At 36.8% G+C, this 17,092-nt stretch overlaps 1 protein-coding gene across 1 annotated transcript in view; it reads left to right on the top strand.

Annotated features, from left to right (window-relative positions):
• Nucleotides 1-4,205, top strand: part of LOC121372259 (gamma-aminobutyric acid type B receptor subunit 2-like) — a 30,430-nt gene extending 26,225 nt beyond the window's left edge. Inside the window, exon 6 of the mRNA XM_041498550.1 lies at nt 2,755-4,205. Coding sequence (XP_041354484.1) covers nt 2,755-2,823 — 69 coding nt within the window. The 3' untranslated portion in view covers nt 2,824-4,205. The remainder of the gene's footprint in view (nt 1-2,754) is intronic.
• The last annotated feature ends 12,887 nt before the right edge of the window (nt 4,206-17,092 follow it).

The following is a 17,092-nucleotide window of genomic DNA, read 5'->3' as shown; positions in this document are numbered from 1 at the left end:
GTTATGGGCACTTAGCAGACCTTTCACTTTCGCCCTAATTTACGTGCAAATGTAAGCATGTTTTGGCCATTAGAACTAGTCGACAGTGTCAATGACAGTGGATTTTAATTCATTTATGGGTTGCTTAGACCCACTTTCGTCAAAATGGAACAATACCATGCGTGACATTATGGTCTAGCTAATATAATTGACATTCAGAAAATAATGTCGAAAATATCGTCTGACCCTTAAATTCTTTTGAGATATATATATATTGATTATGGTATTTAGAAGTGAAGACGTGGCTATTGGGGGTCCTTGTATACAATAACAAATTATGGATATCAGACGGAATTAATTAATTAATTAATTAATATTTATCGACACGCCAGCACGAACAATACATCGGTTATTGGGTGTCAAACTATGGTAATTCAAAACATGAAGTGGGATACCAGACGGGGAAATCTTTTACAACAGGGAACATTCTGTGAAAATACAGGGAATTTTTATTTGAAAATTCTGTGGGTATCCTGAACAACAAACTATTAACTGTGTAGGGTACATTGTGAAATATCTGTGTGGTCTTCAACCATGTCTGACACCATATAATCATAAATAAAATGTGTTGAGTGCGTTGTTAAATAAGCATTCTTTCTTTCTTTCTTTATACATTGTGAATAAAGTAATTATAAATCTTGGACTACTTTCAAAAAATAGGTTTTGTCGTTAGTATCTACTAAACATTTGACTGATTTGAGGCCTGTAACATTAAGTGTCGAGCCAAGCTAGCTAGCGTTTAGAAACGTCACGAAGCGCTCGCATTAATCAGTGACATTGAGCGAATGAGCATTCTGTCAGAATGTGTGGATTGGTAGCGCTACAGTTAAATAGAAAGCCATTATCTTTCTTACTAATCCACCTCTTTAAGCTTGTTTGGTCAAATGCAGACATCTTCTGAATTGGAAAGCCGGTTAAATATCTCCTTGCATGATGGTCGTATACGAGTCGTCGTCGATTTGGTGGTGTTTTGAATAATGATTTTGGGGCTGCATCACGGAACGTGTCGCACGATATTCACATTTCTTGTTTGTTTATTCCTGCTAACATCTACCTGGAAAGTCCATTTGATCTGGATGCTAAGGAGCATCATGTAAGCTACACACCAGCTGCGTGTGCTTTCCCAGAAAATTGTTACATGTATGCCATTGTTTCGATTAAATATTATTTTGCTGCCATTGTCTCATTTATATCGTTGATGATGATTTGGCAATGCATTGATATATGGGTGACTCTCCAATAGATTTGCCGAGTCTATATTATACAATGAATGTAACGTGCTAACTCTCTCAATAAGATTACAGAGTATCTAATTTTTTCCTTACGTTTTCAATCTTTCTTTCTTTCTTTTTTCTTTTTTCTTTTCTTTTTTTTCAGTTTTTTGTGATAGACAAGCTTACGATAATATTATGTTAATAAAGTTTTCAACTATTAGTAATAAGCCACAAATCACCTGTTTGAGGAAAAGGAACAAGGTTTACCATCTGTATTGTGAATTAAGCAATTCACGGTGTTATTTATTTCTTCTCATCTTTTTTTTTTTCTTTCTTTTTTTTCTCCAGTTTTTTTTCAGTTTTTTGTTTTGAAAAAAAAAGAAAAACATATATCAACCTTATTGAAAATCGAAAATTCCTGGTGATACCAAAGATATATTAATTTGACATTCGGCTCTAGATCATGTAAACAACTCGTTCTGTAACCAAATAAGTAACACACGAACACATGAACTATTTTGCCACTTACGAAAGTTAACACTTCTTAATAATACTCATTTCACACTTTCCTGGGTGATTGGACTGAGAGCAGAAGAAAGCTGATGGCAGAAATATATTTGGCACAAATGTATACACCAAAATACTTTATTTCCATGTTCGACACAAATACTGGAAGGTAGAGCATGCTAACAAAACAAAAACTTGCTGACAAACAGGAAGAAAACAAAAAGTGGAGAAATAGAAGTTCAAATGGGCTATACTAGAAATTACAAAATCATTGTGTTTCATGGCAACGCATTGTGGCATTCGTGTATATAATTTACGTTACAACTCTGGATTTACAGAATTGGCAAAATTGTATCAAAAGGTGTTTTTTTTTATCTAATAAGAATAGTCTTATTTCTCAAATATCAATTTCAGTTAATAAACCAGTATCTGTTCTTTTAAATCTCTCAATATTTTAACAGTTATACGGATTCATTAATCTGATTTGCCTTAAATATATTAAAAACATTTCCTAAATATGATGCAGCACTGACCAAAATAATGTCTGATGCTATTCTATATTTCGAACTTGTGCATACTTGTCCATCTCTTTGGTAAAACTCCTGTATATTTTTCCATCATTTTAGATGAAGTGACGGACTTAACAGCTTTGTGCCAGTACTCATGACTGGTGCCACATATGTGATAAGATATCCTTACGTTTCAAAAACGCCTGATACTACCATTGTTTTGACAATGATTCATAAGTGCATGTCGTCACGGAAATATTTATTCCAACGAGCTCTATCCTGGCTAGTTGTGATTTAGTAACCTAGTCTGGTATAGACATAGAGAGAGAATGGCTGACGAACAGTGAGCCATTTAGATAGTATCCTTCAGAATTTTATATCGAATTGTCATTTCTGTATTTATGGATGTTTCTAATTATTTTATCATGTAAAATTTTCTTCTTCTTGTGTATGAGTTACTAAATTTGATTATTTAATTTTTATAGGTGCTTGCGTTAAAGAAATATTTGAAAGGAGACGAATCCGAATGTCATTCTACCTCGACAAATCGATGAGTGTTCATCGATGAGAATATGAAAAACAAATTCTAAGTGTTAAAAGCAGGAGCATTTTATCAAATGTTTCCAGTATGATCAGCAGAAACAGTGTCTAATTAACATTTGTCAGATTACAGAGTTATGTCAGAGTTGTTAAAAGCTGTTAGTCAGGGGCCAGAGGCAATACAAATGAAAAAAGGTGTCCGGAAAGATATACTTTTGCATCATATATTTTCTGAACCAGAAACATGTCTAGTTTATGGAAAGTAATGATATTGACGTAAATGCTGTTGCCTTAGGATGTTACAGATCAAATTGTGACCCAACCCTCGAGTGCATTTAAATTAAATTTCATTGATAACGTATGAATCAGTAATGACTTAATATAAATTTTGACAAATAAGAACACAATTACTTTTTGTACCAAAATGTTCTATAAAAATAACTAAACAAATTATAAAGAGAATTAATAAATTAATTTGGTATAAAAATGTAATTTTTGGATAAATAGTGCGATTTCATGAGAAAAATGAAGGAAAAGTGGAGATTTAAAAATATATATATAAATCAAAAAGGCTGGTTTGAATACAGTTTGTTTTATATTGCTGTATGGAATGCCCTGTAAAATATATTACAAATATTTTGAATTTGTGTAAATCTGCATAGCTTTAAATTTTAAAGAAACACGTTCATTTTCTAAGAATTCGGAAGTAACGTGTTTTGTCACAATACTCAACACGCTGAACTGCGTAATGCATACACCTTTCTATGCCCTTAGTTTAACTTTGGATATTGGCTGACTATCCTCCACTATTAGAAAAAAACATTTGCTCACCATTGTGGATGACATTAGTAAGTCCGCCATGTTGAATTCAAGATGGCGGCAATTGTTTTTTTTACAGAAAAATACATATAAACTGAATATAATGAACAATAAAACTATCAAATGCATGTAACTCGTTATATTTCACCATTTTCACGTTTCACCCCAATGTTGATATCTATCACATTAAAATATTGTTGACGGTTGCACTATATTAATTAGAATATCATAAAATATACCTCCCCAATATATTCACTGAAATTATTTTCGATTTTCTGTATAACAGGATGTTGTCACAACACCCATATCTTCTCACAAAATTATATTACTTAATTGTACCGTGGTACATGATGCGTGTGTGTCAAGCACAAGGATACTTGTCACAGTGGTACTTGATGGAATGAAATTGCATACATTTATTGCAGACACAAAAACAGTTTTTGACAACAATTACTGTCAACAATGACGGGACTTGGCGTAGTATTAACTGTGTTATTTAAAGTTACGTACACTTCTAACTCTGACTCGGCCTGATGAGGTGATGTTATTCGGCATAATGCTACTTACAGACTAAATATTTTTTTGTTTTTTATAATGACTGGTCATATTTCAACCAAATTATTTTACAGTATTTATTTACTTCAGAAGCGCCAGATTTGTACCCTCATAGCAAGTTGTTTTTTGGTATTTTTTTTTACTTTGCATGTACCGCAGAATTATCAAATGTTTGATATTGAGTAGTTGACGATGAATAAATCAACATGCTAATAAGCCCACGAGACACGGAATAGGTGATGGACAACTGCCCTCCTAGTGCTGGAGCAAATCCTCAAATTCGGGCAAAACCGATGAAGATATTCGGGGGAAATGTGCTAATCTAAGACTTTTTTTACCATTTATTTTCATCATTCTACTCTTAATATCAGTTGTACTCCATTGAAAAATGCTTGGTAATTCGTTTGGAACACTATATAGCTGTTTGGCAGTAATGCTAATACCAATAAATGTTGTTATTAGGATGCGGGGAGCATTTTTATTTAATTCGGACAAAAAACAGTCGCCCCCCCCCCCCCCCCCCCCCCCCCGAAAAATGGGAGTCCGTACGACTATGAAGGTGCTCTAGTGGTGTCGTTAAACAAAACATAAACGTATGGACAGACCATCGACTGAACATTTGATAAATGGTAAACTAGTATATACAAAAGCCACTAAATATTATATACTCTTCAAAAAAAGAAATGCAAAAGGGTACAAATGGGTTATAACTCCGATTTTATGTTTCCTACCGGTTCATGCTTTGTGAATATAAGGTCATTGCATGTCCCAAACACATTCCCACGGTTACATTCGATAAAACGCAGCTACTGTACAATAAAGTTCCAAAATGTGAATATTCGCAAAAACGCAGCCACGTGCAAACCATGTCACCACTGCACGTGCGTTGTCTGCACGTGCAACATGAACACCGACAGTATAAAAGTGCAGGGTGTTCGCTTGCCTGGCCACTGTATCTGGCCGACAGTTGACAATCCAGGACATGCCACGTCTCAGTGAACCGCAGAGAAACAATGCCATCGGCCGACTAGACGCAGGCGAATCCAGAACGGCCGTTGCCAGGGCATTCCATGTGTCCCCAAGCACCATCTCCAGACTGTGGGACCGTTACCAGCAACATGGATCAACACGTGACCTCCCTAGATCCGGTCGACCACGGGTCACTACCCCCGGGCAGGACCGCTACATCCGGGTACGCCACCTTCGGGAACGATTGACTACTGCCACCTCCACAGCCGCAGCAATACCAGGTTTGCGCAGGATATCCGACCAGACCGTACGGAACCGCCTACGTGAGGTAGGAATTCGTGCCAGACGTCCAGTTCGAGGTGTCATCTTAACACCACAACACCGTCGACTCCGACTGCAGTGGTGCCAGATTTATCGACAATGGCCTCAACTGCGATGGAGACAGGTGTGGTTCAGTGACGAGTCCCGATTTCTGCTCCGACGTCATGATGGAAGATGTCGCGTGTATAGGCGTCGTGGTGAACGTTATGCGGCAAACTGCGTGCAGGAAGTGGACAGATTCGGCGGGGGTAGTGTCATGGTGTGGGCAGCCATCTCACACACTGGCAGAACTGACCTGGTCCACGTGCAGGGCAACCTGAATGCACAGGGCTACATTGACCAGATCCTCCGGCCACACATCGTTCCAGTTATGGCCAACGCCAACGCAGTGTTCCAACATGACAACGCCAGGCCTCACACAGCACGTCTCACAACGGCTTTCCTACAGAACAACAACATTAATGTCCTTCCTTGGCCATCGATATCACCGGATTTGAACCCAATTGAGCATCTATGGGACGAGTTGGACCGACGCCTCCGACAGCGACAACCACAGCCCCAGACCCTGCCCGAGCTGGCAGCAGCCTTGCAGGCCGAGTGGGCCACCATCCCCCGGGACGTCATCCGTACTCTGGTTGCTTCAATGGGCAGGCGGTGCCAGGCAGTTGTCAACACACGCGGAGGCCACACCCGGTATTGACTCCAGATGACCTTGACCTTGGTGGTGTGTCCTATCACTTACTCACAATGGACTAGAGTGAATTGTGAACAATCCTGCAACATTTGGTAATTATCGGACTCACCATTCAATAATTAAATCAATTCTCCAAATGTTACGACAATGTGGTTTTGCGTTTCTTCTTTTGAAGAGTATATCATCACTTGCAGTCGTAAACGAAAGATGTCCACTCTGCAGGATACTCCTTTGTTGCACAATATAGAATGAGAAAGAATGTCCTGGAAATGTGTCTTGTAGATGTCTTACTCTAATGAATCTGTCAGTTGATGATGCTCGCTAATAAACTTGGTTGCAGTGAATGGTGGATGAAAATGTTGGTACTGGATTGTTTTGTGAGCCAACTGGTAAAATGTCTTGTAGTCGTCCAGATACCAACTCGGCTGGAACATTTCCTCAACCTACGGACTGCCTTACTCAAACAAACATTCGGCAATCTTTGATATATTTTTTTTCAAATAAAAAGCCAAATACTTGGTGTTTTCTTTTTATCACTTGATCACCAGAATCATTCTAATATGATAATTATTTATTTTCTTAAGGCCTAATAGATGCCAGAATCATTATAATAGGAGATTTGTGCCATGTTCTAAAGGCCTAATAGATAGCTGCCCTGGAACATAATGAATTGCATGTACCGTAATAGTGTACTAATACATCGTTTTAGAGTGCTGTTATACTTAAAATACAAAAGAAATGTAGGACAAATTATTAATTATGATCGTGAAAATGGCAATAATACAAGACGTATTCAAAGTATTGCTTGTTGAGTTTCGTCTTGATAACAAGTTATGTTATTTTCTGAATTAATCTGTAAGAATATCAAATGAGCAACAAGATAAACAAATGAGGACTGGCTATTTAGAAGTTAAAACATATCGAAAGTACAGAACCAACTGGCATATATATATATATATATATATATATATATATATATATATATATATATTTATTTTTATCGCACTGCCCCTTTCCTGTTACTTGTTTGATTCCATCTCATTTCTTCCCGATCTGATAAATCATCCTATATTTCGACTTCTTTCGCTGTCCACCACCACATCCCAGTCCTTGTATCTCCAACCGCTACAGGTACTTGTCTCTTCTGGCTATCCATGCCACACACCTGCCATTCCCCATCAGTTTTTAGCTGTGGGCTTAGTCTGACCACTTCGGAGAGAGTTCAATATTTACTTCTGGCATTGTTAAGAGGCACTTGTAACCACCTTCTATGCTCCCCTACTACCGGCGGCCGTTAGTGCCGTGGGTCAGACCAGCTTTATTAGTGGCAGAGGACGAGGATGTCAGGTGGGTGCATGGAATTCAATAACGATTGCACCTGTGGAGGACGTTGAGACAGGTAGACGATGGTGTGGACAGCTCAAAAGACAGAGTTGGAGGAAACTGACAGAAAGGATCGAAACAGATTGAAATCATGACAGAAAACAAATATCTTCTTCTCTATGAGTACTGCAAAAACGTCAGATCATATCTAATAATGTAATAATAATGTAGGCATTGAAGGTTATAATTTGGTTGGCATTGGATAGAAGAGGTCTCCATTGCCTATCTGTTGGTTATAACAGCTTATCAAGATATTATAGCATATTATGGCATTATGTAGGAGATATAGTGAAATACAATTATCAATACTACATTAACACAGCACACTACTGATGGAGGTGGCATTCGTCAAGTCCCAGTACCACCATCTGCCCAAACTTCAAGTTTCATTCAAACCTCTGTGGACAATCAAATACAATATGATATGAAATGTACTCATAATACAATTCCAATGTTACAAAATCCTAAGTCATGTAGATGATTAACGCAATTCAGATATGGTCATAGAAACCACGTTCAATTGGAAATAGTGTAGGTCCAACAATTTGGACCTGGACCACTAGGTGAGAGACAAGATATGAATAGTACAGCACATATAGGTACTTGGTTCATCAACACGATTTATTACCAAAGTATACACCTCGTAGCAAGTGTTATATTAGAAAATGTCTATCCATAATTCATTATTTTGTTAGTCAGTGAGCACCATCTACTGACAAATATGAGATTGAGTCCAATTATACCTAACTCAGTTACTGAGTATAACACCACAAACATCTGTGTGAAACCGTTCTTCGATATTTTCATAAATAAATAAAACAAGAAGCAAATATTAAACAAAGCAGCACGAAATAATTTTGATTTTTCACCAACATGCCTAAAACAATGTCCAGTGAATACATTTTCATACAACATCCCGTTATATCAAAAATGGGCAATGTATTTTCTTCAGTAAATATTTTACTGAAGAAAGGTGTAGGTGTAGTATGAATATTTAGGGGGGTTGGGGTTTTGTGTTTTTTTTTTGCTTCATATATTACATATATATTATTTTAACGTTAACATTGTCACCTGTGGTATTTGTTTTGGTATAGTGCAACCTTTAACAGTTTGCTGATGTTCTAGACGTCTATTTTGGGGTGGAACGCGAAAATTATTAGACCCATATATGATACTGCATATAAAAGTGTATATTTGCAGTAATTATGATTCTATGGTATTTAGGAAAACAAGATTATACAAACGATTTAATGTGCATATAAATAATTTATTTTGATATTTATTTCACCTACTATTAAAATAAATGTAATTAAAAAAAACATATTTCTACTTCAGTATAGGCATAATCACTAATGTAATGCAAATAAATTAACTATTTCTCCCTAAGTATTGCATAACACCGGACTTAGCATCAGAGATCAATCAGAATTATCTGTCCAAAATTCCATTTTTGCTTCCTTAACTCATCACTATAAAATATGGTGTAATATATTAAGGAAATCTTTTTTGAAAAAGTATCTTTTGTTTTCATGCTTACCAATGATAGTACTAATGAGATATATTAAAGCCTGTTTGTTTGTTTGTTGTTGTTTTGTTGTTGTTTTTTGCACGATAGCTCGATGTGGCCACCTTACTATGTTTAGGATTTCCTAATATTAGAATGTCTAATAATTAAAATTATACTTTGAGAAGTTAATCCACAGCTTTGCAGGTCTTGTTAAAACATAATAGTCCATGAGCCGAGACCCAATTTGATCAATTGGTACCATCCGAGTTCACCAAACTTAACTATACATTTTTGATAGGTGTATGTATCTGGATCTCAAAAAAGCATAATGGACTTGACTGCAGAGGCATTACAACAATATTGTAATCCAAGATGGCCGTCAATATATAAGCAAATTATACTTTATAACAAGCAAATCGTAATTTATCGGCAAGATATTTTTATGTTATTAAATTAATTTTGTGGACCTAGGAATTCATTTATAACAACTTATTGCTAACTAACATATTGCATTATAATTTCAATGCAAGGTGGTCACGAAACTGGCCACCAATAGTAAGAAGTGGCCATATCTTACAATCTACATATATTCCCCAATGAATAAGTTATACTTAAAATAAAGGGTATTTTTAAATGGAAAGCATTTCAATTCTAGTCATCACTTTGTAATACAGATAAATTGTATCACTACATAAATTCAAGATTCAAAAATGGTTGCAGAGACAAAGAAATGACCACTGCATTTGTTAAGTATCACCTAAAACAATCATTTTGAAACAAACTGCTATGGTTTAAGGGTAAACCAATCCTTTTTCCAAAACAATCTACATATAAGTTGCTTGACATGGATCAAACAGTTCACAATGCAAGCATAAATGGGCATATGCACGTAAGTTACCAGTTACTAGTGTTTATATGAAGGCTGACCGAAACGTTCTGGTATTAATTACAAATGATGTATTGTACACTCATACCATTTGAACCAAATACATAATCTTGTAGCATACATCTACAGTCATCAAAGTGACTAGATATTCTCTGCGCTGTCATTAAGTATCTCCAATTGAAAGGACTACCTCCAACAGCCAGCCATGCGGCATTGGTATCAACTTTAACGGATGATTATCCCTCCTTTGTCACTGTTAACAGTTAAGCGGTGGGCAGTGGAGTTCAAGAGCAGAAGAGAGCGTCGAAAATGATCCAAGCCCAGGACAATCTTCAACTGACACTACCAAAGAAAATGTTGATAAAATACAAGGATGATGGACGACTCACCACACATCGCATAGCCAATGCAGTAGGCATTTCTCATGAGAAAGTTAAGAAATAAATTGGGTATAACAAAGGTTTCAGCACGCTTGGTTCCAATACACCTATGCACCTACTGTTGCCATGGCTGCTTTGTATGACTGTTGCTTTGAACTTATTAATTTTCCACCGTATTCACCACATTTGGTCACCCCAGATTTCTACCTTTTCTCAAAACTGAAAAAACATATATCGTAAGCATTATGCAAATGATGATGATATCATTTCTGCTTGGGTTTACCTTTTAACCCACCAGGAGGAAGCCTGCAACATTAGTATGATCCAGGCACTCGAGCATCGTTGGCAGCAGTGCGTAGACCGTGGAGAGGATTATGTTGAAAAAATAAAAACAAACTCCGTCAGCGTAATTTATCATAGTTAGGCTCAGAACCTTTCAGTCATTCCTTATAGTTTTATTATTCCCATTTTTTATCTCTATATAATTGATATATACTTTATCCTTGTATTTTGTCGACCAAGACAATTTATCTAACAAAATGTATAACCGTGTGACGCCAACATTTCTTACCACAACATAGCAATTACTAGAATACTAGTATGCTTCAGCAATACCAGGAAATGATCTGCCATCACGAAATGAACTTAGTGGCTAATTATTAACAGAATTAAACAGGATTGCTGTTGTTTTAGCATTTGTTCCATAACACGTTCATTTTTCATTCAAAATTTGGTATTGTTTTATTAAGAGCTACACCGACTTAGTATAATTTCAGAGATGCTTCTTCTGATTTCCTTCCATATGATAGAGCTACTAGCAAGAACTGCAATGGGCAATGGCAAAACAGCGATGAACAAAAAACTGCTTCTCACTTGATGATCCATGCGCTTCCAGGCTGCAATACTGCTGCTATAATATAAAGGGTTACAAAAGCAAGATTTTCCAAAATTCTGCCTGAGGTATTTAAACCTACTAAACCTGGGGACTTAGATGCTGATATGGATAAGTCACCAGAAAGGCTACATGTAGATGGTACAGACGTTGATTGGTGAAAATACGAAGCTTCAGACCACATCCATAAGCAACTATTCCACATGGAGTGAAACCATGCACCCTCTGAAAGCGTCCGATTCAATGCAGCTTTTTAAACAAATTTCTCCGACTGGGTAATGTCTGTGTTCAAAATGTAGCAAGTGGATTCAAAACGGTTGTTTCAGGTGATCCATATAACACATTTCTTTGTTTTTGTAGCCATTGTGTCAAACATCTTGAATTCTGGAAACGATAAAATTTCGCAGTAGAAAGTTAATGCAATAATTTAGTTTCCTGCCCGCTATAATACTTGAAATAGAATGTAAGATATAGCAACGTCTTACTCCTAACGACCATTTGCGGGGCTATCTTGGATTTGAATGATGATGCAATATCTCAGTTATCATATGTTGTAAATGTATTCCTTGGTAACTAAAAAAAACCCCTCAATTTCTAACTTCAGAATCTTGCTATAGTTGATGTAAAATGAAATAAATTTTAAAGGTACTTGTTTTGACTGCTATAGTGGCATAAATAATGTTGCAATGTATTGCTTAGCTGGTAGTAGTTCAATATGAATCCTCTGATACCTAAAACACCGTCATGAACATCAACTGTTTCGTCATTATTGATAAAGTATTGGAGATGTTTCCAGTTCTGTTTTGACAGCCATCTTGGACGCCATCTTTAATATTTTAAAGTGCTCAAGAATACCAAATTACACCTCTCTGGTTCTTAATCAACACTCACAACAGATGCAAAAGCGGCAAAGAACATTGTGGGTACAGATCTACAAGGTTTATAAGTGCTTTAGTAAACACTAAAACACTGATTTCTCAGATTTTTCATCCACCTGGATGATACATATTAAGTGTGATAACTAGCTAAAGCTACCCTATTGAAAAGCCCATCATGTATTTTTGTTTTATCCTAGGGTATACTAAAACAATTATAACAGTTTTATTTGGTGCCCTCAGATGGTACCAATTTTTGGTCCGGCTCATGGACTATGACCATGATATCATTAATACTGTGGCACGTATAATTAAAATACATCTGTATGTTTGATATGCATGTATACTGGGAAACAGTACATTATTAAATTATACATAGTAAATAATGTTATAGTTTAACATGTTTGATATGCATGTGTATTGGGAAACAGTACATTATTAAATTATACATAGTAAATAATGTTATAGTTTAAACATTTTCCATTATTGCTTTATACGATTTTTTATGTTTTCTGTTTGTGATGATGATGATAAGTTGTTTAACGTGATCATATACCACTTGGGTTTCGAACACGTCCATCCCGAGTCCGACCTCCGATAAGATCGGTGACCTGACTCGGGATGGATGGGTGGGGTGCGGTGGGGGGGGGGGGGGGGGGGTTCTGTTTGTATCATTGTGTTGTTTAACTTTATGAAATTGCAAGAACAACATTTGCGTCTTCTTTTTTTCTTTTTTCTTTATCTTTTTGCTTTATTTTTAGTGTTTGTAACGAGTGTCATACAATGAAATGGGCTCCTTTTAATATATTTAGCGTAATCAATAAATAGTTTACGCAAACGTTTTCTTCTCAGACATTTGGGTTAAAATATATATATATATACATATATATTATTCATTGTTTATATTCTGTTTGTATTCCATTGGCAATCGTATATACCTGTTGCGATACTATTAATTATAATACATTTGCAGTTATTGATAAAGCATTTATGTTATGATTAGTTTACCTGTTGTTTTAAAATTAAAGTTGGTGTTTTGGGGGATTGTTTGTGTGTTTGTTTGTTGTTGTTGTTTTTATCTCTGTACATGTTCATATTTTATCCTCACCCAACCAAATGTCCAAATAACAACCATACCTATGTTAGACATCAAATAGCTGTATTTTAAAATGTGCTAAGGCGTCGTTAAACAAATGTTCCTTTCCCTTTTTCGATATTTGTGACTCCATTATATGTTCAATAGCTGCACGTTGGGGGCAACCCACGCTGTGGAATTTCCCCCGGACATCTTATACTGACAGCTGCCATTAACCCAGTTAAAAGCGCACCACGTCGAGATCGACGTCCCTACACCATGACGTCAGCACAGCTGTTACTGATAGCCTTTGTTCGGATACCCACGCTGACAGCTGATAAAGTCATTAACCCAGTTTATCCCCCGATGCGACGCTTCACGGTTGTTGTCCCCACGCTGTGACGTTAGCACAGCTGTTACTGTCAGCCTTTGTCTGGATACCCACGCTGACAGCTGCGAAAGTCATTAACTCCACACCAACGTCACGGTTGAAGATCAGCGTCCCCACGCCATGACGTCATTAGGCCACGCTCATCACGCTTAGAGATCAGCCAACCAGAAACGGCCACGTGTCCTAGCTCATTTGTATATTTGAGGTTTCAATATGCCCTTATACTACTTATACTTATCTTTGTGTCTGTGATGGTGTGTCGTTAAACAATCGTTCATTCATTCATTCAATGGTTGTCCTGCCGTTGGTATAAAAGAAGGATCCCATGAAGATAATATCTGTAATCTATTTGTCTACACCTCCAACTACCTTATTTCGAGTCCTGCCTTCCTGGATGACTTTTTCCCAATTATTTTAATTCATGTGTCAATAAGTTTGTTTTGTTTAACGATACCACCAGAACACAATGATTTACGTGATACTGGCTATTGGATATCAACTATTTTGGTAATTATGACATTATAGTCTTAGACAGGAAACCCCCTACATTTTTTCATTAGTAGCAAGGGATATTTTCTATGCACCATCCCACGTACATGATAGAACATATCTTTGAAATACCAGTCATGGTGAACTGTCTGGAACGAGCACAAACTCGTACTGAGTTGACTACTAACATTAAGATGACTTGAAACGCATATAATATACACATTTTAATACTCCATGCATTAATCGCAAGTTAATTGTATTTGCTGACTGCACATATTTTAATGGGTACAAACTCAGGATAACCTATTTAAATGAAATGCTTGGTAGTGTAAAATTACAAAATTATATAAGTGGCGTGGTACAAGTCGGTTACCTCGTAAACGTAGTTGTGGTATGCATAGATATTCGCACGCTTTATATAAACATATTCATAATTGTTATAAAACAATTTAGAATGTTTATCAATGAATGGATGTTTAACGACATCCCAGCACAAAAATACACAACGCCTATTGGGAGAACGTTTATAGTCCACTCTGGTCGCATTAAAATTCACATTTAGATCGCCTTTCAACTGATTTAGGGAGGGTCCCCTCGCTTCCGGTGCCTATGGTTTCAGAAAGAAAAAAAAATTCCAGGCAAATGCCTAATATTGGAATCTTAGCATATAATATGAATATTAAGAATCTATGGTGGCATTTTTTTTTCACTGTCACAAGTCAAGGTTGGGATCTAGATTAATTGTGTAGTTGGGGGTCTCTTGTGACAAGAGGCAGGTCTATCTGTATATTTCCAGGTATAATATGTACATTGTGGGTTTGGACTTGTGGCAAGTCTATCATTATTTTGTTAGTATGTATTATGTACATTTCCCCAAAGTAAAGGAGTACTGAGCAGGAAGGTTTGGTTGCACGGGCGTATCGCTTGAGGCAATCTTGCTGCATTGCAGATATTGGTTAGCCAATGGGAAAATGGGTTGGGTTAGTCCCAAGGTATAAAAGTAGTTACAGTATTAGAGTAGAGCGTGCACTACATAGGTCGGTGAAAGAAACGTACCGGAGCAGTTATCTGGGTTAGAAGTAACCGTGAGTAAACATTAGTATTGTTTTGTGTGTATACGCTGTTGGTGTAACTTGATATATAAGTTGTGTGTTTATTTGTCCAGTTTGAATATTGTGTATAACCAAGATTACCAGAGATTGTTATAAAATGTGTATAGAATTGTGATGAGGGTTACACTATTACAGTGACCGTCTGATACCCGAGTGGAGGGGTGCATAGCGCTGTGGGTTGACATCGGCCCATATGATGGTAGACGGTTGGTGACACAACAAAAACGTCGTCGCAGTGGATGACAACGTAGTCGTCGCAGTGGATGACAACGTAAACGTCGTGGTGGATGACAACATAAACGTCGTCGCAGTGGATGACAACGTAAACGTCGTGTTGGATGACAACATAAACGTCGTCGCAGTGGATGACAACATAAACGTCGTCGGGGTGGAGGATAACTCAACTCGTCGGGGTGGAGGATAACTTAACGTCGTCGGGGTGGAGGATAACTTAACGTCGTCATGGTGGATGACAACTTAACGTCGTCGTGGATGACAACTTAACGTCGTCGTGGTGGATGACAACTTCGCGCTGTAGGATGCGAAACCGAACATGTTGTGTTTTGAACTGTTAAGAACTAAAAGGACTAACTGACGTAATGATATATGACGGATTTTCTTGGGGTTGTGTAATTTGTTTGTGATTAGCGTTAAAGTATATGGGTATTTTGGGATTTGAATGGAAGCGAATGAATGGAATAAGTGTATGCTTGTGTGTTGCTTGTGTGTTTTGTATGTGATGCTTGTGTGTTAGTTATAGGGTAAGTGGGGATTTTGTTTGTTTAGTGTAATAAATTGTTTTGTTTTTTAAACTTCTTGTGTGTTGGTGGTCTTTTTAGTTATCAGTTCGTAACATTCACAAATAAATTACTTTAAAACATTTTCATTTATTAGTTCAAAATGCACACTCATATTAAACTGAAATAACTTGTCTAAAATAAAATTGGCAAATACTCAAAGCTTAAAGATTCCTCACACCCATAGTCTTTTACCCACCTGTTCATTTCTTTGTGGTATTAATATCTTTTGATTACGTAAAAGAGGCCGATCCTTTTGTTGGGTTACAAACTTATAAAAGGCGCAACTTTGAGTTTGTTGTAAGTAAATGAGACGAGCTCCCGAAAGGAGCATATCTGTAGGGGGTTGGTGCAAGGACATGCTCTCCCGGAATGAATGAATGAATGTTTAACGACATCCCAGCACGAAAAATACATCGGCTATTGGGTGTGTCGAACTATGGTAAATGCAAAAACAATGCGACGATCAACATCAATATAAAAATTCAACAGTTAAATTAAAACGCAGTATAAAGAACTGTGCAAAAATACAAATATCAGATAGATAATATTAAAATTTACAATAAAAGTCAATATCACGTAGGAACTGTAAAATAAGTTCTGGATGGAATCGAAAGGATTCCATCACATTTCGTGGTTCAAATATATCTTTTCGAGTTTCTTTCACATGCTTACACTCCACCAAAATGTGGCGCACCGTCAGAGTACACTGACAATGCACACACTGAGGTGGAGGATTTTTCTTCAAGATAAATGAATGGGTCAAGTATGTATCTGCTCTCCCGGAGTTTTTTAATTTTTTAATATGCATGCACGTTTCATGATCAATTTATTGTCGTTTTAGTTCTGTTTTGTATGGAACATTTTGTGTGCAAACAAATTGTGAATTTTAGGCTATTGGGAAGTTGAATGCAAATCAAGAAACAAGAAGTAGCACCATAATGTAATATTGTTCTAGACTCAACTACCAGGACAAAGTTGGCCAACATTCTGCTCGCACGACTTTTAATACTGTCCGATCGCTAGTCTGAGCATTGGTAGTGCCCACAAATGTCGCAAGATTCACAAATGTCATTTTGACCACATAATAATGTCGCAACCACAAATGCCCTAGTCAATGAGAAATATTAGTCGGTGA

Source organism: Gigantopelta aegis, chromosome 4, assembly GCF_016097555.1.
Source record: "Gigantopelta aegis isolate Gae_Host chromosome 4, Gae_host_genome, whole genome shotgun sequence".
In the NCBI taxonomy this organism is placed as follows: Eukaryota; Metazoa; Mollusca; class Gastropoda; order Neomphalida; family Peltospiridae; genus Gigantopelta; species Gigantopelta aegis.
This window is presented reverse-complemented; position numbering and strand designations above follow the sequence as displayed.